General features: G+C 40.5%; 2 protein-coding genes across 7 annotated transcripts; one reads left to right on the forward strand and one right to left on the reverse strand.

Annotated features, from left to right (window-relative positions):
* Positions 1-10,320: 10,320 nt before the first annotated feature.
* On the reverse strand, positions 10,321-14,712 carry psma8 (proteasome 20S subunit alpha 8). Its single transcript, XM_085253258.1, has 7 exons — positions 14,497-14,712; positions 12,028-12,154; positions 11,746-11,870; positions 11,441-11,563; positions 11,233-11,352; positions 10,898-10,960; positions 10,321-10,816 (listed from the first exon to the last, which is right to left on the reverse strand). Exons 1-7 carry the CDS (start codon positions 14,596-14,598, stop codon positions 10,721-10,723), a joined length of 756 nt encoding a protein of 251 aa, XP_085109384.1. The 5' UTR covers positions 14,599-14,712; the 3' UTR covers positions 10,321-10,720.
* Positions 14,713-15,286: 574 nt separating this feature from the next.
* Positions 15,287-26,185, forward strand: ss18 (SS18 subunit of BAF chromatin remodeling complex). Of its 6 annotated transcripts, XM_085253255.1 has the most exons (11): positions 15,287-15,470; positions 15,953-16,029; positions 16,131-16,215; positions 17,981-18,137; positions 19,335-19,565; positions 19,787-19,957; positions 20,281-20,358; positions 21,795-21,917; positions 23,245-23,375; positions 23,801-23,863; positions 24,618-26,185. In XM_085253255.1, the coding sequence occupies exons 1-10, from the start codon at positions 15,402-15,404 to the stop codon at positions 23,816-23,818; spliced, it is 1,140 nt and encodes a 379-aa protein (XP_085109381.1). In that variant the 5' UTR covers positions 15,287-15,401; the 3' UTR covers positions 23,819-23,863; positions 24,618-26,185. The 6 variants fall into 6 exon arrangements, 5 of the variants coding, with proteins under 5 accessions (XP_085109381.1, XP_085109377.1, XP_085109383.1 ...); XR_014889386.1 differs by having other exon boundaries at positions 23,245-23,863; XM_085253254.1 differs by lacking the exon at positions 23,801-23,863 and having other exon boundaries at positions 15,288-15,470.
* Positions 26,186-27,977: the final 1,792 nt, after the last annotated feature.

The following is a 27,977-nucleotide window of genomic DNA, read 5'->3' on the forward strand; positions in this document are numbered from 1 at the left end:
TTGCACAGGCTAAAAATGACTTATGCTGTACCAGAAATTGAATACTAATTGAAGTCTAATATAGTTCTACTTTTGTTGTGATATGCGTTTCTCACTATTAAAAATAATTTAGATCATGTATTAATTTTTTGCAGAAAAGTGTGTCAAACAAAGAAAACACCTGCGCAATCTGGCTGTGAACAACAAGTAAATAATAATAACAAAATAAAATAACACTCATATGAAATCTGTTGACGGGTTAATACATTTCTGCATTTTAAAGGCAGGGATCCACTAGAACGGTCCTCTGGAATTCAGATTTGAAATGTACAAATTAAAGACTACAAATTAAAAATTTAATTAAAGGACACTGTTTTGTTATTTTGTCATTTTAAATGAAAGGGATCAGCATCTGAACCAAAATGATGGATTGTCTCCACGAGTTTCATAAAAATTTCAATTGGCACTTTTTGAATAACAGATGGTAACAGTTACCTCTGCCTCAGCTCTCTGGTACCTGGCAGAGGAACAATGTAAATAACACATATTCGGTACACTGAAGTGCAGACACAAATGTATGATGGCTGTGTGCTATACTTACACTGAGTGTATGAACACGTGTTCTTTTTTACATAAAGAAGGAAGAGGATTGGTAGATATATACATACACTGTATAAAGGCAAGAGAGGAAGTCATTTCTATTCTAGCCTTCTAGCTCCAAACATGGCATCATTCATTTCCATTTCTGTGTTGCCTACGCAACTGTTGAAGCTGCATCACATGCTTGGCTTCATTATTGGTTTCCTTTTATTTTCCGTGGATTGACACTTGGCGTGACAGAGGAAAAGGAGAATGAGTTTAAAAATCAGTCCTTTGAAAATTGCTTTTCATCAAGGAAACGGTGTCTGATGTCTGTGTTATGTCAAAGCACAACCACACACTCTGCAGAGTGGCACTGATGCAGAGGAGCAGAAATCTACATGAGTGCAATGACAACAGTTTTAGGCTTGTAGGGCCCAACCTCTGCCTCATCATGAAGACTTTAAACTTTAAATCTACAAGAGCAGGAGATTTGCGGAATAAGCTGTTTTCCCAGCAGACATTTTGACTTGATTACACAGTGATTATTACAAACTATGGCGCTGCTTTGTTTCATGTCCAGGTAAGCCAATACAGTGAGTAGAGGTGGGCGGATAGATCTAAATATCAATAGTATCGATACCAATTGGTATTCAGAATCAGAATCAGAATCAGAATACTTTATTGATCCCTGGGGGAAATTATTTTGGTATTGGTATCAGATCGACACTAGTGCAATAGGATCGATACTTTATTTCTATCCCGTAAGTTCAGTAAGTATCCCACTGAATTGTGTTATATAAAATATGTTTCGGAAATGAAAAGAAATATACCTCAAACATGCACTATGAAAAATGTCTGGGCCTTTTTGTGTTGACTGTCACATCTATATTATACAGCACGTTTAAACAAGAGTAGTTGACCCAAAGCGCTTAGGAGACATTTACACATTTACATCCCAGCGGTCCAAAAAACCCCAACTGTTTTTAAAATCAATGAAAAGGTGAAATGTGTGTTTTGTTGTGTAACTAAATATTGTGGTGATGTAGTGGTCATTAAAATGTGGTCAGAATTTGCAAATTCATGATAATTTATCTCACAAATCATGCCATACTGCTCTCCCCTACATAAATTGAATATATAGGTTAAGAGTCTCGGCAATGCTGGCCCCGTATTTACTAGATATAAGATCGGACCAAAATTTGCAGTATGGCACAGCACTAACAGTGAGCCACAAGCGTAATACCAGGAAGGTGAAGCAGCTAAATGGAGTTCAACTGTCATTAATTATTTAAAGCTGTTCTTCCTCTATTGTGACATATCAAAAAGTATTCATAAAAAAAGCCTACAGGCAAAAAAAATTACTTCCATTTGCAATTTTGACAATAATGCCACCTGTGAGTGAGGCAGCAAGCAATGAATCATTTATTTGTGAGTATACATCTGTGCATTTAGGCCCACCTGTGTGGCCAAATTGAAAAAGAATACAAACACTAAGATTTGACAGATTTATTTTCATTGAAATGTACCCACCATGTATGAAAATATAATTGCATCTATAGGTTGTTTTTTTTTTGTTTGTTTGTTTGTTTTTTTGGGGAGAGGGGTTGTTTTTAAAGAAAAAAAGGGAACAGTTGTAAAATTTATTGTCTGTGGATGGTTTCATTTTATACCTGTCTTTGCCTGTAGGGGGCAACCTCAATGTGCCACCTAGCTTGAACAATTGTGGGTTCAATTCAGTGCTGTTCTATTTGCGTGACAAGGTAAAAAAGAAAAAAAAGAAAAAAAAAAAGAAAAAAAAAAGAAAACTATTATTGCGCCGTCTATGGCACACACTAACGCTCCTTGTCTAAAAACACAGTCGTGACGCAAAGAATTTAAAACAGAGCTCCTGTTGAAGTGAAATGAGTAACAGTGCTTTCGTGATAGACTGTAGGACAAAAAAAAACTGCAGGCATAGACACACACACACACACACACACACACACACACACACAGTCAAAGTTTTAGTGCTTAGTTTTGATTCAGCTCCTCATTAGCCACAGGGCCCAACTCCGGTTAGCTCCAGTATTAGGCTCAATTAGAACAAGATCCAATTAGAGGGCTCCTTTCCCCTGGGGCAAGGAGAGGCAGGAAATGGAGACTGAGAAATGTATAAGTCGACAACATGCGGACACAGCCAACATAAACAAACTTACTTTGTTGATCTCTGCTGTTGCTACGCAGGAGTCCTCTGGGAGTTAAAACCCTGCTAGTCTAAACTACGAGATAAAACAAAATAAAAAATAAAAAAAGAAAGCAAAAAAAAAAAAAAGCCCCGCAGCAAAACATGAACTCTGTGAACACAAGGGCTCCGACACCATGAAGGGAACGTCTGGGCCCAGAAAATGAAAAGCCCACAGGCGTTTTCCATTTACAGCTAAAAATCCAGCACTAGCTTCTAGCCACGGTTAGTATCAGACTCTCAAAATGAACACTAACACTACAGGGGGAACAAATGAGTAGCTTTCTATTTTCGCTCTATTAAATCTGTCGGTTAATAGACATATACCTTACTACTGACAGAAATCAATAATGTACAATAAGATAAAGGGCAACGAAGAAGTGAAGAATAGAAGGAATAAGTAGGGGGAAAAAGAAAGACAGAAGATCCAATGAGGCGATTCTGAGCTCAGTATTTCTGTCCTCCTATCCGTATGGTTAGAGGTGGTGATGGCGGCAATGTTGTGCGAGCTGTTTGGCTTGCCCTTGCCTCGGGCCCCTAGTGTTCCTCCCTCAGGCGCCATGTGAGGGAAATGGTGTGTGGTGCGAGGGTAAACCTTGACCTGCCTGCCAGGAGGCTGCACACGGAATGAAATGAGCACAAACAAAACGGGGGAAGAGAAGAGGAGGAAGAGGAAGGGTGTCAGGCCAGCAGCAACAGCAGCAGCGGAGGAGGAGGTATATGGCTTCACTTGTATCACCTTTCTGCACCTCTTTTTTTTATTGCTGTCTGATCTGACTCTGGGTGGCAGGATACATGCTGCACATCAGTGACAAGGCGCACACATCTTTCTGATTGGGAGTGCTCAGGTGTTGTGGGTGGCATCCTGGTACGCCGGCAAAGATGGAATGTGAAATGAACCGTTTTTCCTTCATGCTCTGCCAAGTTGTGTTTCAGGGAAAGATGGAAATCCCATTATGTCACATGTCTAACTTGGCCCCATACAAACTCTGAAACTCATTTGTGAAATTGGGTTCAAATCTTAATGAGTTGCAAAGTGGTTTTGGCTGTATAAGTCTGCGGAGAATATGTTTGTGGGGACGTTACGGGAAAATGTGGCAATGCGTCAGCTCTGTTTTAAAAGTTCACTTACAACCAACTTGCAACCTGGAAACCCAGACCTACAGGTCTATTCTGCTTCTAAGTCATTTAAGTGCAATAAGTGCTGTATTTGAAGATTTGCTTATCTTTATGCTGTGAGGATTTTAAAAAGAAAACAAAATTAACAGTTTTAATCACTCGAAACAAGCATGTTGACAGATGTGTGTTTGCCACATCACCCTGCTTACCTGTGAAAAGCCCAGTGAAATCCATTACATACTTTAGAGACGACTCATGAATGGAATAATTAGCACAGCATGCTTTCCGCCCGGCTGGAAGTCTCTCTCGATAATGAACAAAGGAAAGGAAATTAGCTTTTGTCTCATAAAGTCACAACTTCAAAGATCCCTGCCATTGCATTAATACAGCCATAGCCTGCAGCAGCAGGGAAGAGAATAAAATAAGCACTCTCACTCAGACCCCATTCTTATCAAGGTCTTTCTCAGGACAAATACAAGGAGTTTGGCTCTTATAGACCACACATACACACACTGAAAATGGATGAGTGTACGAAATAAGAGGAAGGGGCTTGCACGTCTTTAGGTGTAACGCTATTTCAATGCATTATTCTCCTTTGTGCAGCTGGATGTACACTTAATCATTTCAGATCAACACTTTGGCCCAGGGCTTCCCCAGCTGTGGCCTGGGCGACCTGTGATGGCTGTCTCGCCTAACTGCTGTTCCAGTCAGCTGCCCCCAGGAGCGTGAGTGCTACACTGATCTGGTGCTGGGTCATCTGGCCTGGCACTACTACATTACAGCGCATTAACAAAGGCCTAAACAACCCAGTGTTTGTATCTGACCTGATGCAATTGATGGTGATGGATACAGTTTAGCTCACAAATCGAATCAACGTCGGCGGGGGGTTGGAGGTTTCGAATGCTGTTCTCTGCATAAAACATATGTGCAAAGCAAAAGCACATTGTGGGCAAACTAATATGTATTTTGAATTAGAAAGAAAATGTATGCGGCTGCAGAATGATTGGTGTTGTCGGTGTTCTCATTATCAGCATTAAGAGTTCTGCTCTCAGAACTAAGGGAAGCAGTGCTGATGACGAGGGCGAGGCAAGTATTGTCCAAGGCACTCTCTCCTCGCTTATCTGCTCCTTTATCTGCCGGGATCAGTTGTTAGTGCTGGCAGTTTTCCTCTCCTGTCCTCTGGAGAGAGGTGGCTCTCAGCTGGAGAGAGGTGCCAGAGGCTATGCACTGTCTCCATTGTGTGGAGAGACACACAGAGGCATTGAGAGACTCAGTGCAGGTGCAGAGAGGAGGAGTGAGAGGGAACACACCTGAGGGGGCTGATTTTTTATTTTTTTTCCTCACAAAAGTCAGACTTGTTTTTTGAGGGCCTTTTTAGTGCAGGGACATTTCTTGTCTGGAGGACTTATTTACTGGAGGTGCACTATACTAGAGGGAGGGAAAGGGTTTGCAGTACAAATGCTTCCTCTCTGACTGCCAGAGATACTTGTTTACAGATAGAGGCTGCCAGAATAAATAAAGCATAAAGAACATAATGCAGGACAGCACTATCGCTGGTACTAAAACCGTCTCGTGAATTTAATTAGTCACTTTGTATGAAGAGCAGCCTATGGTATGATGAGGCATGAAACCGGTCCCTGCGTGAGGTCATATTCCTTCAATCACAGGGTGGGTGTTCCCATACAGGCAGAAGCCAAGAACCTAAAGCCGATAACCTCATCTCAGACTGGGAGTTTTCCTGTGAAAGTGATCCTTTTGGTAACTGTTTGTTTAAAAAGTGACAGGCTACAAGAGTCTCGGTGACAGCGTCTATTCATCTCAGAGTGTCAGTTGGAGAGAAAAAGGGAACGAGGGAGGCAGAAAGAGACAAGGAGAGAGGAAGGCAGAAGGAAAGATGCTAAAAGAAAGTCCAGTAAGGAGTAAACGGGAGATTAGAGTGTTTTCACCGAAGGTGTGATTTACCTTTAGCTCTTAACCATCTTCAGATCATCCTACTAGCAATTTCAGAAATTCATCTGTTGGGTGACTGAATGAGTGCTGATGTTTTCATCACTTTCGTTTTAATTATATGTCTCACTCAGCACAGTCTTCCTTCTACTCGGCTAATTTAGATTGAGATCCTTCCAGGCTTTCCCCTATCTTTCATTTCCCTCCCCTTCTTCTCTCCTCTCTGCATCCCATCAGCCCCTTTGTAGAAAAAAAGAGGAAGGAAAAAAACCTTCATGTCTGTGACTTTCTTGCCCTCCAGCGTATGAAGCCCTCTTTTATTTTGATCATCGCAGCACAATGGATTCATGCCATTCTGGCAACTTTATTCAGTATCAGCCCAAATTTACATACTGCTTAACAAGTTTGTGCGTGACTGTTGATGCCTCTGATCAAAGTGCTTTTGGAAATCTTTCTCATCTGATTTTTTTCCTGTCCTTCATTTCAAATGCATGCTGCAGACAGGCATCTTTAACTCAGGGGCAAAGAAAGGTAACCTTAGTGCTGCACAAGCCCAAATGTCATCCAACAAGGAGGGCTCATGTCCCGGGGATAAAGATAATGTAATCTAAGCAGTATACAGTGTGTGACTGTGTGTCTTTGAGTGTGTGTATCTACGCTAGCCTCAGTGTTTGTTGGAGGCTTGGGTTCGGGGGCGTAGGGAGACAGGGGATGACAAAAGTCAAAGCAGTCATGTGTCATTTTCAGTGCTGAAGGGCTGGGACCTGCCTCCAGGGCTGTCCTCTCTGTCAGACGCACTCAGATATCTGCGCTGAACTCTCTCGCTGTCTCTTTCTTTTCCTCTTTCCATCCTTCTCTCCGTCTTTATCTAATGCACGCGCATATGTGCAGCTGCACGTCCATGCACCAGCACACGCAACAACTCTGTGCTCGAAGAGCCATACAGCAACAAAGGTAGAAGAACATTTGCATAATAGAGACTATGCAAAACAGATGACGGTAAACCATAAACATCTGCTTTAGATATACAATATGCAATGAGTATTTTCACATTTCAACATCAGTGTCTTGACCGCGTGCCTGCTGCGGGAGCGAGACTGGAAGGGACGGGAATTGTTCCGTGACCAGAGACGCAACATGTAGCTCCCCACCCACCCAACCCCGATAGGGTCTGTGAAGACAAGTGGGGGAGAATATTTCACCACACTGCAAACCAGCGGTCCATAAATTTTCCACGAGGATAGAAAAGGCTTCACTGCAAAAGCCCTGAAGTAGCCTCTATTTACAATAAAACGGGACTTTTGTAAATTTATGTGGCTACCAGGGCAAACAAGGGAATTGAAAACATTAAAGAACTAAGATTCAAAAAAATACAATGAAAAGAGGGTGTGGGTGGAAAGAGAGGAATCGTGGGAATGCAAGATTGCACCTCCCTCAGGCAATCAAATTATCCTATGGGCCGATGGTTCCTCCTTATGCGTCGGCTGACATTTTCTTGTAACCCCATCCCGAGTAATGCTATGTGATGTGTGTGACTGGCTTCTGCCACGGCCCTCAGAGGCCATGAAGCCCTAGGGCCATTTGCTTTTGGCCTGCAGCATCCCGGGAATTGTTTATTTTAGCTCTGTCTGCCCCCATTTTTTTTTTGCCTCTCCCCCCATCATTTCACTTAAGCTCTCCTCATCTCTCCTGTTCTCTCCATTTCTCTTTCCTTCTTGCCCAGTGGTATCTACTTTCAATTAAAGAAGGATGCACTTCTATTCTTCTGTGAGACAAAACCACTGACAGGTGACTCTTGAGGGGTAACTTAAAACCATGCCTTTGGTCTCTTCACACAAACTGTTAGTAGTATCCCCGCACCTTTCAGAGATTACAAAGGTAATGACGGCTAACAACGACAGCGGTATCTGTTACTTGACTGTATCTCTGTGCTGTGATGGTGAGAGCGGTAGGGGTATGCTGGAGAAAGAAAACAGCTGAAAATCAATGTACGATGTGCATGTGTGCGAGAGAGAGAGAGAGAGGAAAGAGATTTGAAGACAGAAAAAGATAAGATGTGTGATAAGAGATAATAGAATGATATTCAAAATATATCCCTGGAGCTAGAAGTTAAAAGAGAACATTAAAAGAAAACATTTTTGGATAACTTATGGATATGTAAGCCAGTACACCAATACGCCCGAACTTTACTTCATACTGACGCAGAGCCCTAAAGGGCATTGGTGGAGGCAGGCCAATCTGCTATACCCAAACAATGTGTGTGTGTAACTGTCGACATGTGACATGCAGAAAAGGGACAGTGTTGAGAGCGTAGCCTTTTATGACCCAACACACTTTGACAGCTTGGCCATCGCTTGAGGACACAGGCAATGTTGCTTTTTCATGTGACAATTTTAAGCAAAACAACTCTCCCTCGATGGATTCGATTGTTTCAGAGAGCCTTTGTGGCCGTGTACGTTAAAGTACAGAGACACGTCACAGTGGCCAGTAGATTCTGCTCGCTGCTAGCTAGAGGAGTCATACTGTCAATCTGTAGAACAAAAAGTGAGAGAAAGTGTAAGCGATATGATGGAAACTGCTTTTATGCAACACTGCGCTCTGCTGGTAGAGAGGCTGCTAACACGTTGATTAATTTGGCACAAGGAGGGAGACAGGCTTTGCAGGACTAATGCAACCTTAGTTCCCCGAGGATGTGAGTGTGCTTCTATCCTTGAAGCAGTTACCTCATTTGGACCTAAGGACATTTTGCACTGGCAAATTTTAAATATCCCAGGAGGGGCATACTTTGAAATATGGCCACAGGGTGGAACATCAGAATGACAAAAATATAGATACTTAAAGTGAAATCTGCCTGTGACTTGGAGACCAACTAGAGAGGATAGCATTGAACAAGAGGTTCTGACTGTTGAAGTAGATCCAGCAAATTGCTTAAATCTCATCCAGCTATTGTTTAACATCATCTACAAAATACGAATGAATGACGCTTAAAGTGTACATGAACGCACGCAGATGGAAGAGATGCAAGGATTGTTTTTTTTTTAAAAGCTCTGTTACGTGTTCACATTAATACATTGTGTGTGTGCAATTGGCCTGTAAGCTGTGTGTATGCATGCGCATACAAATAATGCACCGTCGACAGCCTGCAGCAGTGTGCATTCTTGCTCGGAGAGTACATGTCCCGAGGCCTTGTTCCTCCGTCAATGACCTCTGGTGAAGCCATTATTTTCTGCATTAATGATGAGTAGCAGCCAGCGATGAGAGAGATGGACTTAGTCCTGAGGCACAGTAGCACCGATTATGGGCAACAACAATGCCAGCAAAAAGAAAGACGGAAAACTCTTCCCACAAGCAGTTCAAACGACTCGGAGTCTTAGCGAAGAATAAGCTGCATTTGCCTTATTGGCAAGATGAATTAGATAACCTAGAGGATTACCCAGAATGCACTATACCTATAGCTTTTCGTTTGGCTAATTTAGCGTCTCTCTGTCCACAATATGAACACCCCCCCAAAAAAACTAATGGCCGCTACAGCCAAGTAATATTAAAATCCAACTGGAAATGCATTAGTGAGAGCAATTAGCGTATGGATGAAATGGCTGAGAGTGAGTTACACAAAACCCATTATGTCCTACAATTTATTAACTTATTACATGGGAAAAGATATCAGAGCACTAATTGATCTCGGACATCAGCAGAAACACCAACCTGTAAAGACTCACAAACAAGACAAAGTGCAATTGCTCTAGTCAAGGCAGCCAGGGCACCCACTCAGGAAATCCTGGCTTGGGGAGATGACTCTAAATGAAGGACTTTACCATTCACCATTATGTCTTTGGTAAGAGTCAGAGGGAACCCCCGGGGCTCTTCAGCACAGCACGGTACAACTTTTCAAAGGGCTCCAGATTAAAGTCACTGAAAGTTCCCACTGGGGTCTGAGGCCAGGATCCCATTAAGCAGCCCTACCACACCGCCGGCCATAATTGTGTCGTTGAGAATTCAGAGCAGTGGTTGCTTGATAAGCGAATTTAGGGAGAAATAAAAAAGGAGAGGCAAAAAAGGGGGTCTCGTTGGGCCACCATTAGACACTTCATTCGTTCATCACTAATTCGTTTTAAATGACTGAGGGAAAGGTGAGCACTTTATAAAGCAATCCAAGCTTCCAGCAACTCCCCACCCCCTTCCATTTTCAGGTCTGTGCAACAGAATGCTGATAAATGAAAAACGTTACACTTTATAGCCACACGCTTCACTTCTGCTGGTGGCGTTTTTAAACTGTAGTTATCTTTATCACACTACTTGCGTTGCAGTAGAATAATCAATAAAGAGAGTGAGGAAATCTTGTGCTCTTTTTCCAAGCCTCATCTTGAAGAAACCAGTCTTTGTTACTAGGAGTGTCACTACTAATAATTTCAGTCATTTTTATACAATGGCTGTATTTCGTAGAGCAAGCTGGTATAATGGAGTGAAACAACTTTTATAATAAATCATACAAACAACTCTGCTTTTATTGAGTATTTTGTTTCATTAAGGTTCTGAGTATCACATACAGTTTATTTTAACACCGGGGAGTTATTAGAATTGCTTACTGAATGATAAAAAAAAATGTGACCATAGTTTAAGATCTGAACCCTAACCTGAGATCTACGACTGTGTGTTTTCGCAATAGTCAGCTCAACAGTTGGATGTATAATTCTGAAGGTCTTTACAACTGGTATAGCATCTACACAATAAGTGAAAATCACAAGTTATGAGTCAGTTCTTTACAATGAAATAAATGAATAAACCTTCTGAAACCTGCTAATATTTGGAACTTAAGTATGATATCATCATCATCATCCAAGTGCAATAAGGACAAGATTTTATACAACTGCTTTATGTGGATTTTTTCTGCTTTTTCTTCTCTGCTTCTTCTTCTTTTTCCTTTTCAATCTCAGCCACCAGGGTCTCAATTTCCTTGGATTCCAAAATCTGCAAAGAACAAAATGCAAACCCATTAGCACTTTAGTGAACTAGTAGAAAAAATAAAGTAACATTTGCCTTGTTAATTACCTTCAGTGGCTGATTTCGTCTGATAACAGCAAGTTCAATATTTTTCCCTCCTGACTGGACAACCTGTGACCAGCAAACAAAAAATAAAGTGAATACTGTGACCAATTCAGGACACATTTACTACGCCTGCTAAGACCCCACACACACACACACACACACACACACACACACCCACCCACCCACCCACCATTGGAAAGCTATATAGAAGTTATAGTTTATTTGGCAGCAGTTTGTGCTCTTTGATGAAACCACGACTGTTTAATTTCACATCATAGAAGATGTAAATACACTGAGTTCAACATATATGGAAATGCAGAAACTAATCGTAACCTTACCTCAAGCAAAGCTTTGATGGCCAACTTGATTGCCTCATTGTCCCCAGCAATGGCTTCTTCTGTGTAATTCTTCTCCAAGAACTCTCTCACAGTTTTTGCGCTACGGCCGATTGCATTTGCCTGTTTTGTTGTTTTTCAAAAATACATTTTTTAAAAGTCATTTTCATACTTGTACAAGAAACCTTTTGGACACAGAAATCCTACTGACCTTCCAGGCATGGTACGTTCCTGACGGGTCCGTCTGATACAGCCTGGGAGTTCCATCGTAGTCAAAGCCAACAATTAATGCAGAGATGCCAAACGGCCTGCGACCATTGCTTTGAGTATAGCGCTACAAATACATTTAAAAAAATAAAAATTAAAAAAAAATTTGACAGGTTATTCATGACTCTGTACTGAAAATGAAACGGCTAGCAACCATGGTGCAGTGCACAAATGCCTACTGAAAGGAATAGCTAACACATGCCTTTTTGAAGGTGTTAACAGTAAACGACTGCTCAGATGCTTCCATACCTGTTTCAGTGTAGCTATGTAGCGTGTGATGTATTCCACTGTGACTGGGTCCTCAACTGTTAGCCTGTGGCTCTGGCACTCAACACGAGCTCTGTTTATCACAATACGAGCATCTGCGGTCAAACCTATAAAACAATGAATGAGGCCATTTAACACATTACAAAGCTAAAACAAAAATATAAAAGCCAAGTACTAACACATGACACAGCTGTCTTCTACTATGCCATGTTAAATAATGAACACATTATTCAGTTATGGAAAGAAAAGTATTATCTGGGATACCTGCAAATGCCATGCAGACGTGCTCATCCAGTGCGCATATCTTGCGGACAGTCCTTTCCTCCTGTAACTTTGCAACAGATTTCTTCTCCACACCAAGGACAACAATGTCTTTACCTCTGATTCCCACCTGCATATATAAAAAAAGAAAACATTAATATTAATTTTCTCCCACAGGCTAGCAGTTGACGTGAGTAAATAGTATACAGCAAATATTCAGATTCCCAAATAAATCTACAAAGCGGATACCTCTGCATGTTTGATTTGGCAGAGTTTTAAGCTGCAAGGCTCCAAATAAGTTTATGTGTCCAGGTGTAAATGAAAAATTCCCCAATAAGTTGACTAAAGAAAGTAAGTACACAATGCAAAGTATATCAGAGGGACAGCTCAGGTTGAGGTTGAGGAGAGATAGTGAATACAGTGAACAAGGGAGCTGACTATGGAGCTGCCAGGCAGGAGCAAATGAGGAAGAGCAAAAAGAAGATACATAAATGTAATGAAGGTGGACATGCAGAGGGTTGGCATGACAGAAGAGGATTCTTGGGATAGGGTGAGACAAAGGCAGATGATCTGCTGTGTTGACCCCTAAAGGGAGCAGCCAAAAGAGGAATTAGAAGAGAGTGATGACATTTTTCAGTTACAACTAGGGCTGCCACAAACGATTATTTTGATAGTCGACTAGTCACCGATTATTTTTGCGATTAGTCGACTAATCAGATCATCATCCATTGGACGTAAAACTACAGCTTATTGCACCAGCAGCATCTGCTCTTATATAACTATCATTAGCTTACAGCTTTAAGTGTTTAAGGTCTGTGCTAACTAAAAATAAAGACAAGATGATAGTTTATTCAATTTTAATGAAATTTGCAGATTGTTTCGGTGAAGTTTAATAAACTTCTTGCTATCTAAAATATAACAGGACACTGGAGTATATTCTGGAGCATCTCACACTTCTGATAATCAGTTGTCTGCTTGACGTTTATTCAGCTGTGTAAAAACTATAACTTTAATCTCAGACAAACTGATTTACTCAGGAACAAATAAAATACAAAAAAAAAAAGCCAAACAATAACATTTTAAGTTATCTAAGTGACTCATATATATTTTAACCTGAGTAGCGAAAGACGGCGGTGGGTTTGAAAACGATTTGCGGGGAGTCCGGTGTTCTCACGGCGCTAGTGAGCCTAGCCCCCGGCTCGCTAACGAGCTAGTGGGTAACAGATGTCTCCGAAAACGTCGGAGCGCTTTTGAAAATATGTGGTGTCCTGATAAACTGAGCAGATATTTGAGGTTTACACAGCTACATTCTCGCCTGAAAATATGTTAAACGTTTATTTTGTGACCCAGAAAGAATAATAAGAGTAACATTAAAACTAACTAGCTGCCGCCATTGTTGGAAACTGCGCTGGGCCGCGCTATGAATTCTGGGACACAGCTGCTGCTCCTTCTTCTTCTTCGGGGTTTAGCGGTAGCTGACATCCTTGTACATGCAATGCTGCCATCTTCTGTTTCAGTCCGTTATTACACTCTTAAATCCTGCCACTTATTCCTGCGTCTTTTGTGATCTTACAAAGCTTCAAACGACGCGTCGACTATTAAATCAGTCGTCGATGATTTTGATAGTCGACGTAATCGTGACTAGTCGACAAATCGTGGCAGCCCTAGTTACAACCTCAGTAAAACCCAATTAAAAACTCTGCTCAGGTCACAGGTGTTTGGGTTTTTTATTTTTATGTGAGGTTTTTTCTGTGGTCCACCTGTCCAAAAAGGAGCCCTCTACAAAGTAATCAGTTATCATAGCCAAATTTACTCAACAACCCTGATTAGGACTTATTTAAGATTACTCCCAAACACTCTAAAGTTAGAATTTTTTTTTTTTTTTTTGCATTTATTTTCATATAATAAATATAAACCGTTTGGTTTAGCCTTCATCGTTTCTCAGTGTCCTTTCTAAGCCACTATTATGACAGATGTTACCTGTAACCAGGGGAGCTGTGACTTAGTAGCTTTGTGAGTTTATAACCTTTGTCACTAAACCTTAACATAACTACCATTAGTTATGAGGCTACTACAGTGGCTTTTCGGTGATTTAGAGGGAGATATAATATGCTGAGTAAAATTCAACTTTCCAGACCAGGTAATAATCAATCATGGGTACTTGCAAACTCCTGTCAGTTAGTACCAACACAACGAAAATGAAAGTTAAGTGAAGAGTGACACAGCGACAAAATGCTAGCTAACGCTGACTGCTTTTTGTTTGCCATTTCCGGCATTAAAAATATGTATTACACATTAGCACGCCAACAAGCTCGTAAAATTGCAACAAAGCCTTTGTCCATAACAGAAGGTGTTAAGAAAGAAAACTGCTAAACACATAAAGGAAACCGCTAGCCGCGCGTTGATCGGCTAATCTAGCGTCACCCATGTTGCTATCGTTAGCTTTAGCATTAGTTTCATTTAAAGACTTACCGCTGTAGAACCTTTCTTTACAGCTTCCTGTGCATACTCCACTTGAAACAGATGACCATCGGGAGAAAAGACAGTAATAGCTCTGTCATATCTTGCCGCCATTGCACCGCAAGACGCGTATTATAGCAATAAACTGGAGAAAAGGCTACCAAATGATTCAGCTTGTTAGCAACAAGCGATTCACTCCGTGTGTTGAAAAGGGCGCCTGCGCATGACCTGTGAACTGAGACGATACCAAAAGTGGAGTCCACCCAGAGGGAACTTGTGATTAAAACATAATACTCTGTATAATTTTATTGGTTCTCCGAAAAACAGAAATCGTAAAAAGTAGAATATTACACTACGAGCATATACGGTATTTTAATATCAAGTTTCATTTACTTTATATATTGAGAGAGGTTCCTCCTTTGAATACGGATGCTATAAGAGTGAATAAGAGTACATAAATCCCAGGACTGATATTAGTTATTACTACCAAAATATATGCAATGTTATTTTTGATTAGATATATACACTAAACGCTCCGCTTTCCCCCTTTTTCTGGCAGTTTATTTTATATGGTCTTATGGTCTAGCTCTAGACTGTTCCATTATATGAAAAATAGGTGAAATTGTAATTTAATTAAGCCAAAATGTGTGTGATTTTAGCTATTTAAATAAATTTTCTTATATATTATGATTTATCTGATCTTAAGTTTTACATCAATTACTCATGTATGGTCAGAACAAGCAGAAATCAGTAACTATGAGTTAAAATGTGCTACTTCGTCCCCCAAAACGGACCACCGCATTACGAAATTGCATCGTATTCTCAACTGCTTGATCTGAGTTCTACCGATTTGTTCAGTGTGTTAGCTACTTTTAACTTTTATGCTGTAGCTTACGTTAATATTCTATAGTATCACCATGTCGGTGGCATTTGCACCTCACAGACAGCGTGGGAAGGGTGATATAACACCCGCTGGAATACAAAAGGTAATTCATCTATTTTAGCGCGTCGCAGAATGGAGGCTGTGGCATCAAACGCGGCTAGCCGTTGAGATAATCAATGTAGCAGTGCCCATCCAAGTCCAACTGTGAGCAGCTCAGGAACAATGTTACAGGGTCAGAGCGCGGTGAATATGAACCTCCCTGGAAACGGCACTCCACGTGTGGAGTACGAGTCTTGGGTGGATTTATCGGACTAACGTATAATTGTGTTTTAGGTTAATGGAGGCCTGTGGTTTTGTTAGCAAAGCACAGCTAGCTAGCAAGACGCGTCTTTTGTTGGCTAGAAACGCACACTCACATTTTACAAAACACGACCCTTCACTGTCTCAAAATTAAGACAGAATAACATTCGGCAAGTAAATTAATTGTCACGCCAAATGACCAAGTTCGTCTGCTTTATTATGAATGTTTTGGGAAGTTATATTGAGTAACACACGTAATAGAAATATCTGAATTTACCATTGCAGTTACTTGATGAAAACAACCAGCTGATCCAGTGCATAATGGATTTCCAGAGTAAAGGCAAAACGGCTGAGTGTTCACAGTAAGTTATTTGAGTTATTAAGTTTTTTTATTTTTTTTATTTCACGTTATATTTATTTCAAGTTCCCATTCACTCAAACACTGCACTGTTCACTTGCCCAGGTATCAACAGATGCTGCACAGAAATTTAGTGTACTTGGCGACGATAGCAGACTCCAATCAGAACATGCAGTCTCTCCTCCCTGCTGTGAGTATGAATTCTTAGTGGTTGTTGTGAATGACTGAAATGTCTGACTGTCTTCTCTGTACCTGTCTTCTTCGATCATACCCAATTCAGGTCACTTGGGTGTTTTAGATAAATCATCAATGTTAAAGAAACATTTTTTTAATGAGATTAAGAATTTTGAACAAAGTCATGTTTTTTTTTTTCCCTGTCAGCAAAATTAAAATAAGTCTTTTGAAAACCCTCATTGTTATGGATGTTCAGTACAAACAGACTGCAGTATTTCTTTATGTATGAGTGCTATCTGTTGAGCTGTTGTAGCTGCCATTTAAGGATTTATTGCCAGTAGTGCTCATTCGCAAGGCTTCATTAAGTAGAATAAATATTTTGGGTGAACAAATTGAATCCTTTGCTGAGAAAATCTATTCATTTCTCAGTTTGGTTAAGCTCTCAGGCACTTGTTAGTAGTGTTTAATATTGATATTGTTTTTATTGGTAGTAGTAGTGTAATTATTGAGTCTGCTTATAGTTGGATTATCCATGCTCTTAATCATTTTGTAACAATTACCCATTTGAATAACAAGTAGGCTACAAGAGTCAAATATGTCAAAAACTAAAAGCACAATTTATTTTTTTCAAGTCATTAAATGTAATCTTGATTAACTCAAAGGAGTGTTTATCAACTAGAACATTTATTAAACCTCAAATAAAGGTGTGCTTTCCTTGACCTTTAAATATAACCGAATTCCAATAAAAGATGTAAATAGGTACATGGAGAGAGGGGGAAAAAATGGTTGAAGTTAGCCCGAGAAAGCCCATCTCACAAGAGCAACTGCCAGTCACAGTGGATGCAGGCAAATGGGGATAAAGAGTCATCATTATATCTCGATTACCTTTGGAAGCCAAAACTTAATTCATATTAAAACTTGATCAATTACTCAGCCCTAAGGTTCCCAGCATCAACAAGCAACACTGTGTACAATGTGTCTGAACACAGTGTAGAAATGGCCCAAAAAAGGCTTTTATTTGCAGTTTATTTGGCGTGCTCATCTACGCAAAACAGTTGTCGGCATCGAATAAGAAGAATTGATAAGCTTGGAGGCATAGAATTTTATTAGACTTGATTAATTCCATTAAAATCTGTTATCGATTTTCAACTGGAACTATTCTTGCATTCCCATCCGTAGTTGCGAAGAAGCACAGTGGTTACAAAAGTGATTGAAGTCACTGATTTGCTGACAATCATATAGTAAAGGAGTGAGTGTATTCTTATGAGTAAATGTTGCTTACATACCTTAAACTCAGATGATGAGTGTGGGCACATTCATTTTCTTAATATGCTGCATGGTGAGCATGTTTCTGGAGGGGTTGTCAATGACTCAAACAGCTGAGATTAGGACCAGCTGTTTGAAAGAAATGCAGACTAGAGAACGGTTTTAATTGCTGCTTTTAAGCCATAAACCGTTTAAACTGCTGCATGCATAACAGTCTTAGTTCAGGCTAGTTTTTTAAGCCAGTTTTGTTCAGTTTGTTGCAACTTTGTCTATCTATGCATTTTTTAATCATTGAAGGTTTCTAGCTGTTCCTTTTATTGAAAAACTTTTTTCCTTTCAGTGTATATTAATAGATTTTATTCTCCTTACATTAGTGTTCTACATGAATGCCGCAATCTCTGTATCAGAGTTATCATATTTTTTTCAGGAGTTTTTATCTCGAGTGGCTCAGGTTGAGATCTGTTTTCAGAGAGGTCATGTGGATTTATTTTTTTGTCTGTGTTGTGCACCTACAGCCGCCCACTCAAAATATGCCCATGGGTCCTGGTGGCATGAACCAAAGTGGCCCCCCTCCTCAGCCTCCTCACGGTCACAACATGCCCTCTGAGGGTATGGTCAGCGGCGGCCCTCCAGCCCCACATATGCAGAACCAGATGAATGGACAGATGCCTGGTATGTGTCCCCCCCCCCCTGCCTTGTCTTTCTTTTCTCTTTCTCCTTTTCCCTCAGTTCCTGTCTCACTTGGGTTGCCTAGCAACACCACAGAACTGTGAGGGAGGTCGCTCTAAGGTATTATAGGCAAACATGCTGAAGGATGATGTCACCCATTTGCCAGCTGTGGTGGTCTTGGGCTTGATTCTCCATCTGATTGTGGTTATCCTTCTCTGCTGAAGTAGCATAGTTCATGCATGCATCATTGTCTTTCTCCTGTTATTGATTGTTTTGTTTTTTTTGGGAGGGAGCATTTTCTTTTCTTTCTTTTCTCTTCTTTTTTTTTTTTTTTTTAAGAAGAACTGAATTAACAATTTTATAAAACAAAATGTGCTGACGTCTGCACCACATGGTAATTAACTGAGGAAAAATGAAAGATATTTGACAAGCCCTGGTAGTACACATTGTGTTTCCCATGTTTCCCATCATGCAGTTCTTATTGTTACATAACAAAGGTAACATCATACACAGTTGGATCAGACATTAAACAGTCTTTAACCTGCCAGCTGCGTAGCACAAAATCTGGGTAATGTCCTGTTGTAGCCATTTGAAAATTTAGGTATTTGTCCTTTGCTATTCACAGCAAGTGTGTGGGCATCATGTGCCTTTGCCTCCTGCACACTCGGGCAGCAAACTATAAGTGGAGTATTTCTTGTTGTGTGCTAGATACGAGAAAATGCAACAGCGAACAATCCCCTGACCTGATCATTCAGCACTATGTGCAGAAATGGAGTAGTCACACAACATAGAAAACACTCTATTATTGTTCTCCTTCGAATTGTGATATCTGGACCCCGTGTTTCATACATTGCTTAGAAGATCCAGTATTAACTGTGTGATCCAGGATCAACTGATCCTTGCTACTGTTATCCAGTTTGTTTGGTTATTCAAAGCTGCAAGAGACTTAAATTTGGCAGGCTGGAATGAATCCTTCAAGATGACTGCTCGTTCTTGTTGTTATCGACAAGGGAAAAATATAGAGACAAGAAAACTATGATTGTCAACTCTGTGATGAAATTATTAGAAAAGTCATCTGGATGTAAATAGCATCAATAGTAACTTACAATTCTACTGGAAGTCTCAGAATATATATATATATATATATATATTTTCTGTTACCTTTCAAAGCATCATGGAGATCTTCTTCTTATTTTTCAGGACCTAATCACATGCCCATGCAAGGTCCTGGTCCAGGCCCCAACCAGCCCCCGAACATGCCCAGTGGCTCTATGAATATGCCCCCCAGCAGCCACGGCTCCATGGGTGGCTACAATCACGCTGTCCCTTCCTCCCAGGGCATGCCATCTCAGAGCCAAATGAATATGACCCAAGGCCAACCCATGGGAAACTATGGGCCTCGTCCAAACATGAACATGCAGCCCAATCAAGGTAAAGCAGAAAACTTGTTATCTTCTACTCAATTGCATTAATTTCCAATTGCATTATTGTATAAAATCGCCCTTCTTTTCTTTTTAGTCATCGTGGACGTGAAATAGGTCTAAAAATACATTCACAAAAGAAAAGTCTTTAACATGTTGAAAATGGTTTTGCAGTGCCTTGTCATTTCTCTGACAGCTCATTTTTATTTTTTATTTTTTTGTTTACTTCAGGTCCAATGATGCACCAGCAGCCTCCCTCACAGCAATATAACATGCCTCCTGGTGGTGGTGGACAGCACTACCAAGGACAACAGAACCCAATGGGCATGATTGGCCAAGTCAACCAGGGGAATCATGTCATGGGGCAAAGGCCAATGCCGCCCTACAGACCCCCACAGCAAGGTATATTCTTTCGGAGTGTGTTTCTTATGTGTGCGAGTTGTGAGTGTTGGTCTTTCCTCTCCCTAACCCACCCTCCTGTATTTCTTACTCTCATTCCTCCCAGTTCCCTCTTATTTCCTCCACTGTTGCTCACAGAGATGTTGGCGACTAAAGATGTAACCTAGAGCCTCCCGCCTCTATAAAAATTAGTCAAGTGACCAAAAGAAAGCTTTCTACTAGGAACTAGTGGCAAGGAATCCATCCTCTTTACTCTTCCCCTCACACAACCAATCCAACAACACCTTGAATCTACTTGTGTGTATGTTGTGTGTATGTGTATGTAGGACCCCCTCAGCAGTATCCAGGGCAGGAAGACTACTATGGGGACCAGTACAGTCACGCAGGACAGGGAGCATCAGAAGGTAGGAGAACCTTCCAGCCGCTTGGAAACAAGGAAAAACAAAAACCTCAACAAATGAACCCAGGACTTGTGTTAAAACACAAATGATGCAAAGAGACTGTGACAAAGCAAACACTTCAGTTTCTTCATTATTTTCTGGGGAAATCAAAGTAAAAAACAAAGGTGCTGCTGTCCATTGATAAATCAGGATCTAAGCAGTCATACAGTTCTTGTAATGCTGACTCCGCTTATTCGTGAACGGGTCTCTTCGAGTTGGGGTGAAAGAAAAGTCAGGGACAGTCTTATTTGAGGCGTCACGGTAAAGTTGTGCAGAAGTAGCCTGATATCATGCTACTGCACTTTTTTGGTGCAGTAGCTGATAAGTACATATGTGTTTATATATATTTTCTATTTGAGCACTCAAGAGTTTTCCTCATTTACCCATTCACATACTCGCATTACAATAGATGCTATGGGGGAAACTTATGAATCACTATGTTGCCCAAGGATACTTCAACATGTAGATTAGAGGATCGAACTGCCAACTTTGCGATTTACCTCCTGAACCACAGCCACCTTATTCATATTTATAAGCACTTGTAGGTGTGCCTCTGTCCACTTCACGTAAAGCAGACTGACATTTGAAATCAAAAACTGTGGGGTTTGTTTAAGAGCCGCAGTAGCGACACTGAAGTCTTCAAATGTTTTTTTTTTTAAAGTATGGCACCTTTGCATTCTTGTCAAAATATAACGGCTCATGTGCAGTAGATTTTCTTGTTGTTGGTGTATTTAGGGATAGTATTAATTGCATAAGCAAACACACTTTTAAGATTACCTACTAAAATGTAGCTTTTTTTTCTTTTCTTTTTTTTTCTTCAATTAACATTTACCTTTTTTTTTTCTCCTTTTGTTTTGATTTTCCCTCTTTCTACACTGTTTCTCTTTTGACCTTTCAAACACAAGTGATTTGCTTTGGGATTTTTCTTTTTGTTTGTTTGTTTTTCTTTTTAGTCGTTTTAATGGCAAAAATGAGGAAAAATATGTATGTTAAAAATGTGCTGCTATTAAATATGATTGTGTATGTTTGAAATTCACAATAATGACCTGTTACCTCTTTTTCCTATCTTAGAAGAAATTATTAATATGTAAACTTGTACTTTATTTTTATATTCGTACTTATTCATACAAAACTGATGTTAGACTTCATACTTCACACAAATCTGATATGGTGGCTGGACACTGACTTCTGACCCTGACACTCCCTACTACAGCCGTAGTGTAGCAGTAGTGTCTGAGTTTTATTTCCTCTATAAGAGCACTGGCACATATCATACTCTTACAAATCAAATTCATCTCTTCATTGGATAGTAAGATATTTTATTCACAGTCTTCCTTGCTTTTGTGCTGTAGTCAATAACATGTTGCTCACATTCGCTGCTGCCCCCTTCCCCCTCAAAGGTAATGCTCAATATGGCCAGCAGCAGGAGGCATACCAGCAAGGCCCACCTCAGCAACAGGGATATCCTCCTCAGCAGCAGTACCCAGGTCAACAGGGCTATCCACCCCAACAACAGGGATATGGTGAGTTACGGCAAAAATTTTATTTCCCCTGTAGGAGGCGCTATAAGCCCTCTTTGGGTGCCTTATAGCCGTTGAAAAAACATTGTTCCTTTATACACTGTTGCTTGATGTAACTAAGCTTTGTGCATATCAAGATATCATTTTGAGCAGAGAGTTGAACGACACAACCGTTCTTAATGATTACAGTTACTTAATTTTAGTAGTGCTGTGTAATATCATGTTAGCAAATTATACATGATAATAGAAACTGTCTGAAAAATAATTGAAAGTAGAAACATTCATGTTTTACAACAATACCTGGAAATAAATTTGTCAAAAAATGTTTTCCTTGCACTTTCAGTGTAGCTCTTGCAGCTTTTAGGCTTTTCTTTCCTCATCCCATTTTTCTCTGCAACTTTCCATCACTCACCCTCTGTCTGAGCCAGAGCTCATGCAAGTAATGAGCTACTGGAGACGCAGAGGTTGTGAGGTGAGATCCATCTGGCACATACACATGCCTGCTCTCTCAGGCCCCCACAAGGTTATGCTCAACAGCATAAGGCATTATGAGCGCCTAATGATGTTGCGTGGGCCTCATTTGACTTCAACTCCAGTCAGACTTTGCCCAGTCCTTCACAACATCTGTACAGGAGCATATATAACATAATAATATAATATATACACAACCTTTTTTTCCCCCCCTGCTTTTTTTCCTGTCTTTCTGGGTTTTGTTTTTTTTTTTTTAAATGATGCTTGCTCCTCTAATGAAGACCAACAGAATCTCTTTGATGTCTCCTTGCATTAGGGAACCACTGCCTGTCTCCAGCCTGACTCACTCGCTCTCATTCATTACTGAGTCAGGCGTGGTGGAGGCAGCCGTAACAAATGGGTCTGACAGATCCGCTATTCTTTTTGTCATCCATCACTTTTTTTTTTATTGCAGCCCACTAGTTAATGTAAACTAACAGGTATTTCCCAAAGTTTTCAGAATAACAAGTCCAAAGCATAAGAAAAATGGAAATGAGTTTGGCAGAATCAGAGCCGGATTAGGACTTCAAGTATAAACCTGTTTTTGATGCTGCACCTTAACACTTCAGTAACACTGGTTGACAGTCAGTTTTTATAGAATTTTCCTGCACTGCATGCTTCAGTGCTTCAACCTAAATTAGTTTTTTTTTTGTTCCATATCCTTTCTTCTTCTTTTTAATAAACTGTGTTCATAATAAACTACACTGTGTGGAAGCATTTCATTTCTCTGTTAACAGTGCCCAGCAATCAAAGAGTTTTGGGTTCACTCAAGGCTGACAAGCATAAAAAGTTCTCCATTTATTAATGTGTTTGTTTGTAGGTCCCTCCCAAAGTGCCCCAGGACAGTATCCTAACTATCCTCAAGGGCAGGGACAGCAGTATGGGGGCTATCGCCCTCCACAACCCGGTCCCCCACAGGGCCAACAGCAGCGCCCTTATGGTTATGACCAGGTGAGTATAACCCCAACAATGGACAGTGACAGAGGCTTGTCTGTACATTGCACTTAGGCTTTCTCTTACTGTGTTTATTGCCATGCTAAGTTGTATGTTATATATAACTCTCAGTTAGACCAGTAATTAATGTAAGTGAAGTACGATGGTAAAAATTAAGCAGTAGTACGTTATGCATGCTGTCATCATATTCGGTGGTTAAATGTGTTCTTCCTAAAAGGGTTTTCTATGTTAATATTGTTGTGTTCTGGCTAATGTGGTATGCCATTCCAGTGAAATATGAGGGCTTTAAAGAAGATTCTTCCTTAAACTTGATGCAGACTGCTCTAGTGTTTAAAGGAAGATCTGTTTGTTGCCCTGTATTTCCTGTGGTCTTATGTGGGGACCACAGCTACACTTTGATATCTTTATCTTTGAATATTCAGGGGCACATGAGGAAATAAAGACCCAGGGATTTGAACCCCTGACTAGCTCTGTAAGAAGCAAAGGTAATGGTTGCTGTGAAGACCTCAACGTCCAATCTAGACGCTTGACCACCTAGCCTTAATTTGCATTTGTTTTGTTTCTTCTGTCTCTCGTCTGTCTTTCTTTACCCATCTTTTCTTTTTCTTAAATTTTTCCTTTTCTATTTTTTTTTCTTTTTTTTATTAACCAGGGGTCGAATTGTAAAGATATGAGGTCCAGAAACACAGCATTCTTAGATTGTAATAAGACAGACAGGAGCTCACATTCTCTGACTGTCCTTAATCTCTACAATGTATGACACTGGTCTTCATAACCAGTGTGTTTGTTGGATTTAAATTTTATCTTTCAAATCATTGTTTCCAAATTTGCTTCCATTGCATTTTCCATTAAAGTCAAACACATACTTCGACCCCTGTGTAGGAATAAAGAGAATACTGCTGTTCTTCCACTGAATTTGTCTCACTTGAAAATTAGTGTCCACTGTTTAATAAGGATTATCGTCCTCAGCCATGCTGCTGCTGAAACCTGAGGTAAAAAGTTCGAATTTAGAGCTCACAGGTTGTGAGGTTATGCTGCCATCTGCTGGTCAAAACCAGTCAGTGCAGGCATAAATCACGGTTTGCAGTATGATATGGTTGAAACCACAGATTTTTGTCTGCACCTTATTGAGATTTGTGAACATAAACTTCTGATTTTTTTTATTTTTTTATTTATTTTTGTTTGTTTGTTTGTTTTGAAAAGGTCAGTATCACGAGGATGTTGCATTTCTCTCCACAGGGCCAGTATGGAAATTACCAGCAATGAGAAGTGATCACAGCAACCAACACAGCTCTGCTCTGATCTCTAAGCTCTGACCTCTGGTCAGTTACGAAGCAGACTTTAATGATGGTTTTAATCTCTCGGACACAAACACACAATGCTCAAAAATACAAGATACAGTTTCCCCTCTCTTTGGGATTTTATCTTTGCTGATAAGATGTAGTCATGTTTATCATATTTGCTGACATTACGTCAAAGTCAGCGAGTCACCTCTGGTCCAGTATGTCTCAAAGCAGCAATGCCTTAAAAATGGAACTGCCTTATCCTTTAGCATTGCAGATTGTGAAATGGGCTAACAAAATTTTGGATAACACATGATGTAAATGTACAGTTTGAATCTACGTGGTGCATTGTTTCTCGATCCTTCAGCTCCCCGATCATCAGAAGCAATAATGCCAGCAGTAGGTAATTGTGTGGGGGACAGGGAAAGATGAAATGGTGCACCAAGTGAACTTCCAGCTAGGCCATGGTACATGTCTTGATGTATGTGATGATGTAAAAATATATTTTATGCTTTTTAGATCAAGCTAACTTTGTATAAGACATTGGAAACTAGTACTAAAGCTGTGTTGTTAATTTCATCAAGTGTATGTGTCAATGTTTTTGTTTCTTTGGTTTTTTTTAATGCTCTTTAAGATCCCATCCAGCACATTTCCTTTAATTGTTTAATTGTGGAACAATTAAATTAAATCTGCAACATCAGCAGCGCGAACACCGAAATATAAGAACAGGGATTTTTTTTGACATACACAGTAATTCATCAGTAAACAAATATGAACATCATACTTATCAGAAATCTGGTGTATTCTGCGAGTTCTTTAGATTTTTTTTTTTCTCTTAAAAAAGTGGGTGAGTAATTTTTTTTTTTTTTTTTTTTTTTTTTTCCCAAACCCACAGTACTTGACAGAATAATGGTTGTTGGCCTCTATTTCATAAATGCGCCCGAAGAGGTAATATGTAGCAGATGCCACTGAAAATTGTGAGTAAATGCTCTCTGGAGCCCTGTTTTTATTTTTTACTTTTTCTATACATGCACCTCAGTCTTGTCCATTGACTGCAAATTAGTGGATGGGGAAAGAATCCAACTCGGTATTACAAATATATCTGGCAAGTACTTCATTTGTTAGTTGATAACGTTAGTTTGTTCACAGTGCTGGAAACCCTCCTCCCCTTTGAATAAACGTCTAAGTTGATGCCATTCAAATAGTGTTGTGTGTGAATAAATGATTGTTACTGTCAAATATGTAACATAAGATGTGAAAATAATGTTCTGAAATCGATTCCTTAATTTCACAGTAAAGACTGGTTGTGCAGTTTTATATTACTGGCTTGATATCTGTATTATGGTGCATATTTTATTGATTCCCACGTGTACAGCGACATAAAAAGAGGAATTCAGTGTCCTCCTGGTATTGTTTATATGGTTGTTTTAATATTTTTCATTCTGCACCCCATTTAAGTGGTGGTCACATTTGTGTCATGGCAATGTATAACTGTACATTATAATAAATCGGAAGAATCTTTAATATATTTTGCCGTGTGTAATTTATAGATATTGACAGTTTATCAAGAGACTGTTTATGACACCAGAAACATTCATCCTGAACAGCATAAACAAGATGTGCACTATTGGTGCTGTCATAATGTGACAGTATGATATAATTGTTTTGTCTTCATCTGCTATCTGGTAGTCAGTTTCCAACTGATAATGACCCTGCCCTGCTCAGCAGCGTGTCTGCTTTGTCCAGATGCATCCAGAGAGGTCCAGACCACATTTACACCCAAAATTACCTTCCGTGTCCCTCTTTCCCCTTCTGCTCCCTCCAGAGAGGGAGAGGGACTACCTGTCACATTGGGGGGAGTGATACAGATGGTACACCAGATGTGTGGCCAAAGCACGTGATGGGAGAGCGGTGCGGTATTAAGAGCGCTGCGGACTGCTTGGGATGCCTTAGTGCTGATGAAATGTGTGTTTGGATTAATGAGTGCAGCAGAAGTGCTTTAAGAAAAGAAGCGAGAAAGAACTTTTTTTTTTTTTGCAGTGCGCCTGTTTTTATTTTTGCTTTATGTGCTTGTGTGAACATTTGTGTATCCCTGCTCAGGTTTAGTGGCGTCGCCTAGTCACCCCACCACCCTGCTGCTCCACAGCTGGCTGCCCCACCCTTCCCAGCTGCCACTGGGGCTCCCCCTGGCCCCTCTGCTTGGCAGAGCTGGCGTTTTGGGCGCTCCCCCACCAGTCCTCCCTGGCAGCTGCTGCCCTCAGCTGCGCTCTTGCAGACGGTATTGGGGTCGGACAAAGTCACTCCTCCTGTGACTGTGTCTCGGGCCGTCGTGGGAGGATGAAGAGGTGGCAAGGAGACTCTTGCTTCCTATAAAAGCTTTGCTTTTTAGGCTCTCGTGGATGCTTGAGGGTTGGAAATACATTCGACAAGCTTAACATTCGAAAAATCCACCTGTTTTTCCATTGAAGAAAAGAAGATGTCTTTGGCTGTGCAGATCTAAATAAGTTATCAAGAAAGCTTGCAGGAGAGCATTACACCATGCATGTTCTGTGATGGCAAATAGTGAAGTGGCAGCATCATTTAAGAGGATGATTATCTTGTTCAATATTTTGATAATTATAATTCAGGGCACCTTTCAGAGGAGGCTCCTAACCACTGAGGAGAAAATGACATCGTGATCATAGCTGGCAGGCAAGATGTGATCTCTCTCTCTTTCTCTCTCCCCCCCCGTCTCCACACTAGCTCTCCTTTTCACTCTCTCATACCCACACTCTCAGTGTGACAGAAAGTCTATGGGGAGGTATAAGAGGTAGTTATGGGGGGAATGCAGCAGCCTCCACAGTTTAATTGGAGATGTGTCACACTAAATAAATGGTGCAAAAACAAGCCCTGACTGGAGGCTTGAGGGAGGGGCCCTGGGGATGCAGCCTGTTTTATTGGGCAGGAGCTTTGCACCGCTCCAGGGTGAAACGGGGCTATGCACTGCTGAGATACCCTCCAACCACCAAACCACCAGGCCTCCCAAAGACTACTGTGGAGGAAAAGACAAAGGCATCCATTTCTCTCTTGCAGGGGAGAAAAGAAAAAAAATTGGTGCTGAGGAGAAGGTGTGGGTGAGTATGGTGACCCGATTGTTTCTCGTCCAAACGGGAGCACATCATAGTCCTCATTCAGTTTCTGAACGCCGGCAAACAAATCCATAACTGAAAAGTCTTGAGTAAGCGCTGTCTGCCTCACTTACTCCTAGATCTTATATATGTCAATTTATGTTTTGAGGAGAAGGCAGCCAACAGCCTCCAGCTAATCCCATTTCCCT

This window comes from Mchenga conophoros, linkage group LG18, assembly GCF_057382185.1.
Source record: "Mchenga conophoros isolate Kocher_MC1m ecotype Shallow Benthic linkage group LG18, M_conophoros_male_GT1.1, whole genome shotgun sequence".
Classification (NCBI taxonomy): Eukaryota; Metazoa; Chordata; class Actinopteri; order Cichliformes; family Cichlidae; genus Mchenga; species Mchenga conophoros.

Excerpts from the sequence above, each read along its gene's own strand:
- psma8 (XM_085253258.1), bottom strand. The coding sequence starts at position 14,598 with ATGGCGGCAAGATATGACAGAGCTATTACTGTCTTTTCTCCCGATGGT. Across the intron at positions 11,353-11,440 it reads GAACGTACCATGCCTGGAAG|GCAAATGCAATCGGCCGTAG; the intron begins GTCAGTAGGATT and ends ACAACAAAACAG. Across the intron at positions 10,817-10,897 it reads GACGAAATCAGCCACTGAAG|ATTTTGGAATCCAAGGAAAT; the intron begins GTAATTAACAAG and ends TGTTCTTTGCAG.
- ss18 (XM_085253251.1), top strand. The coding sequence starts at position 15,402 with ATGTCGGTGGCATTTGCACCTCACAGACAGCGTGGGAAGGGTGATATA. Across the intron at positions 16,030-16,130 it reads AAAACGGCTGAGTGTTCACA|GTATCAACAGATGCTGCACA; the intron begins GTAAGTTATTTG and ends TCACTTGCCCAG. Across the intron at positions 18,138-19,334 it reads GATGAATGGACAGATGCCTG|GACCTAATCACATGCCCATG; the intron begins GTATGTGTCCCC and ends CTTATTTTTCAG.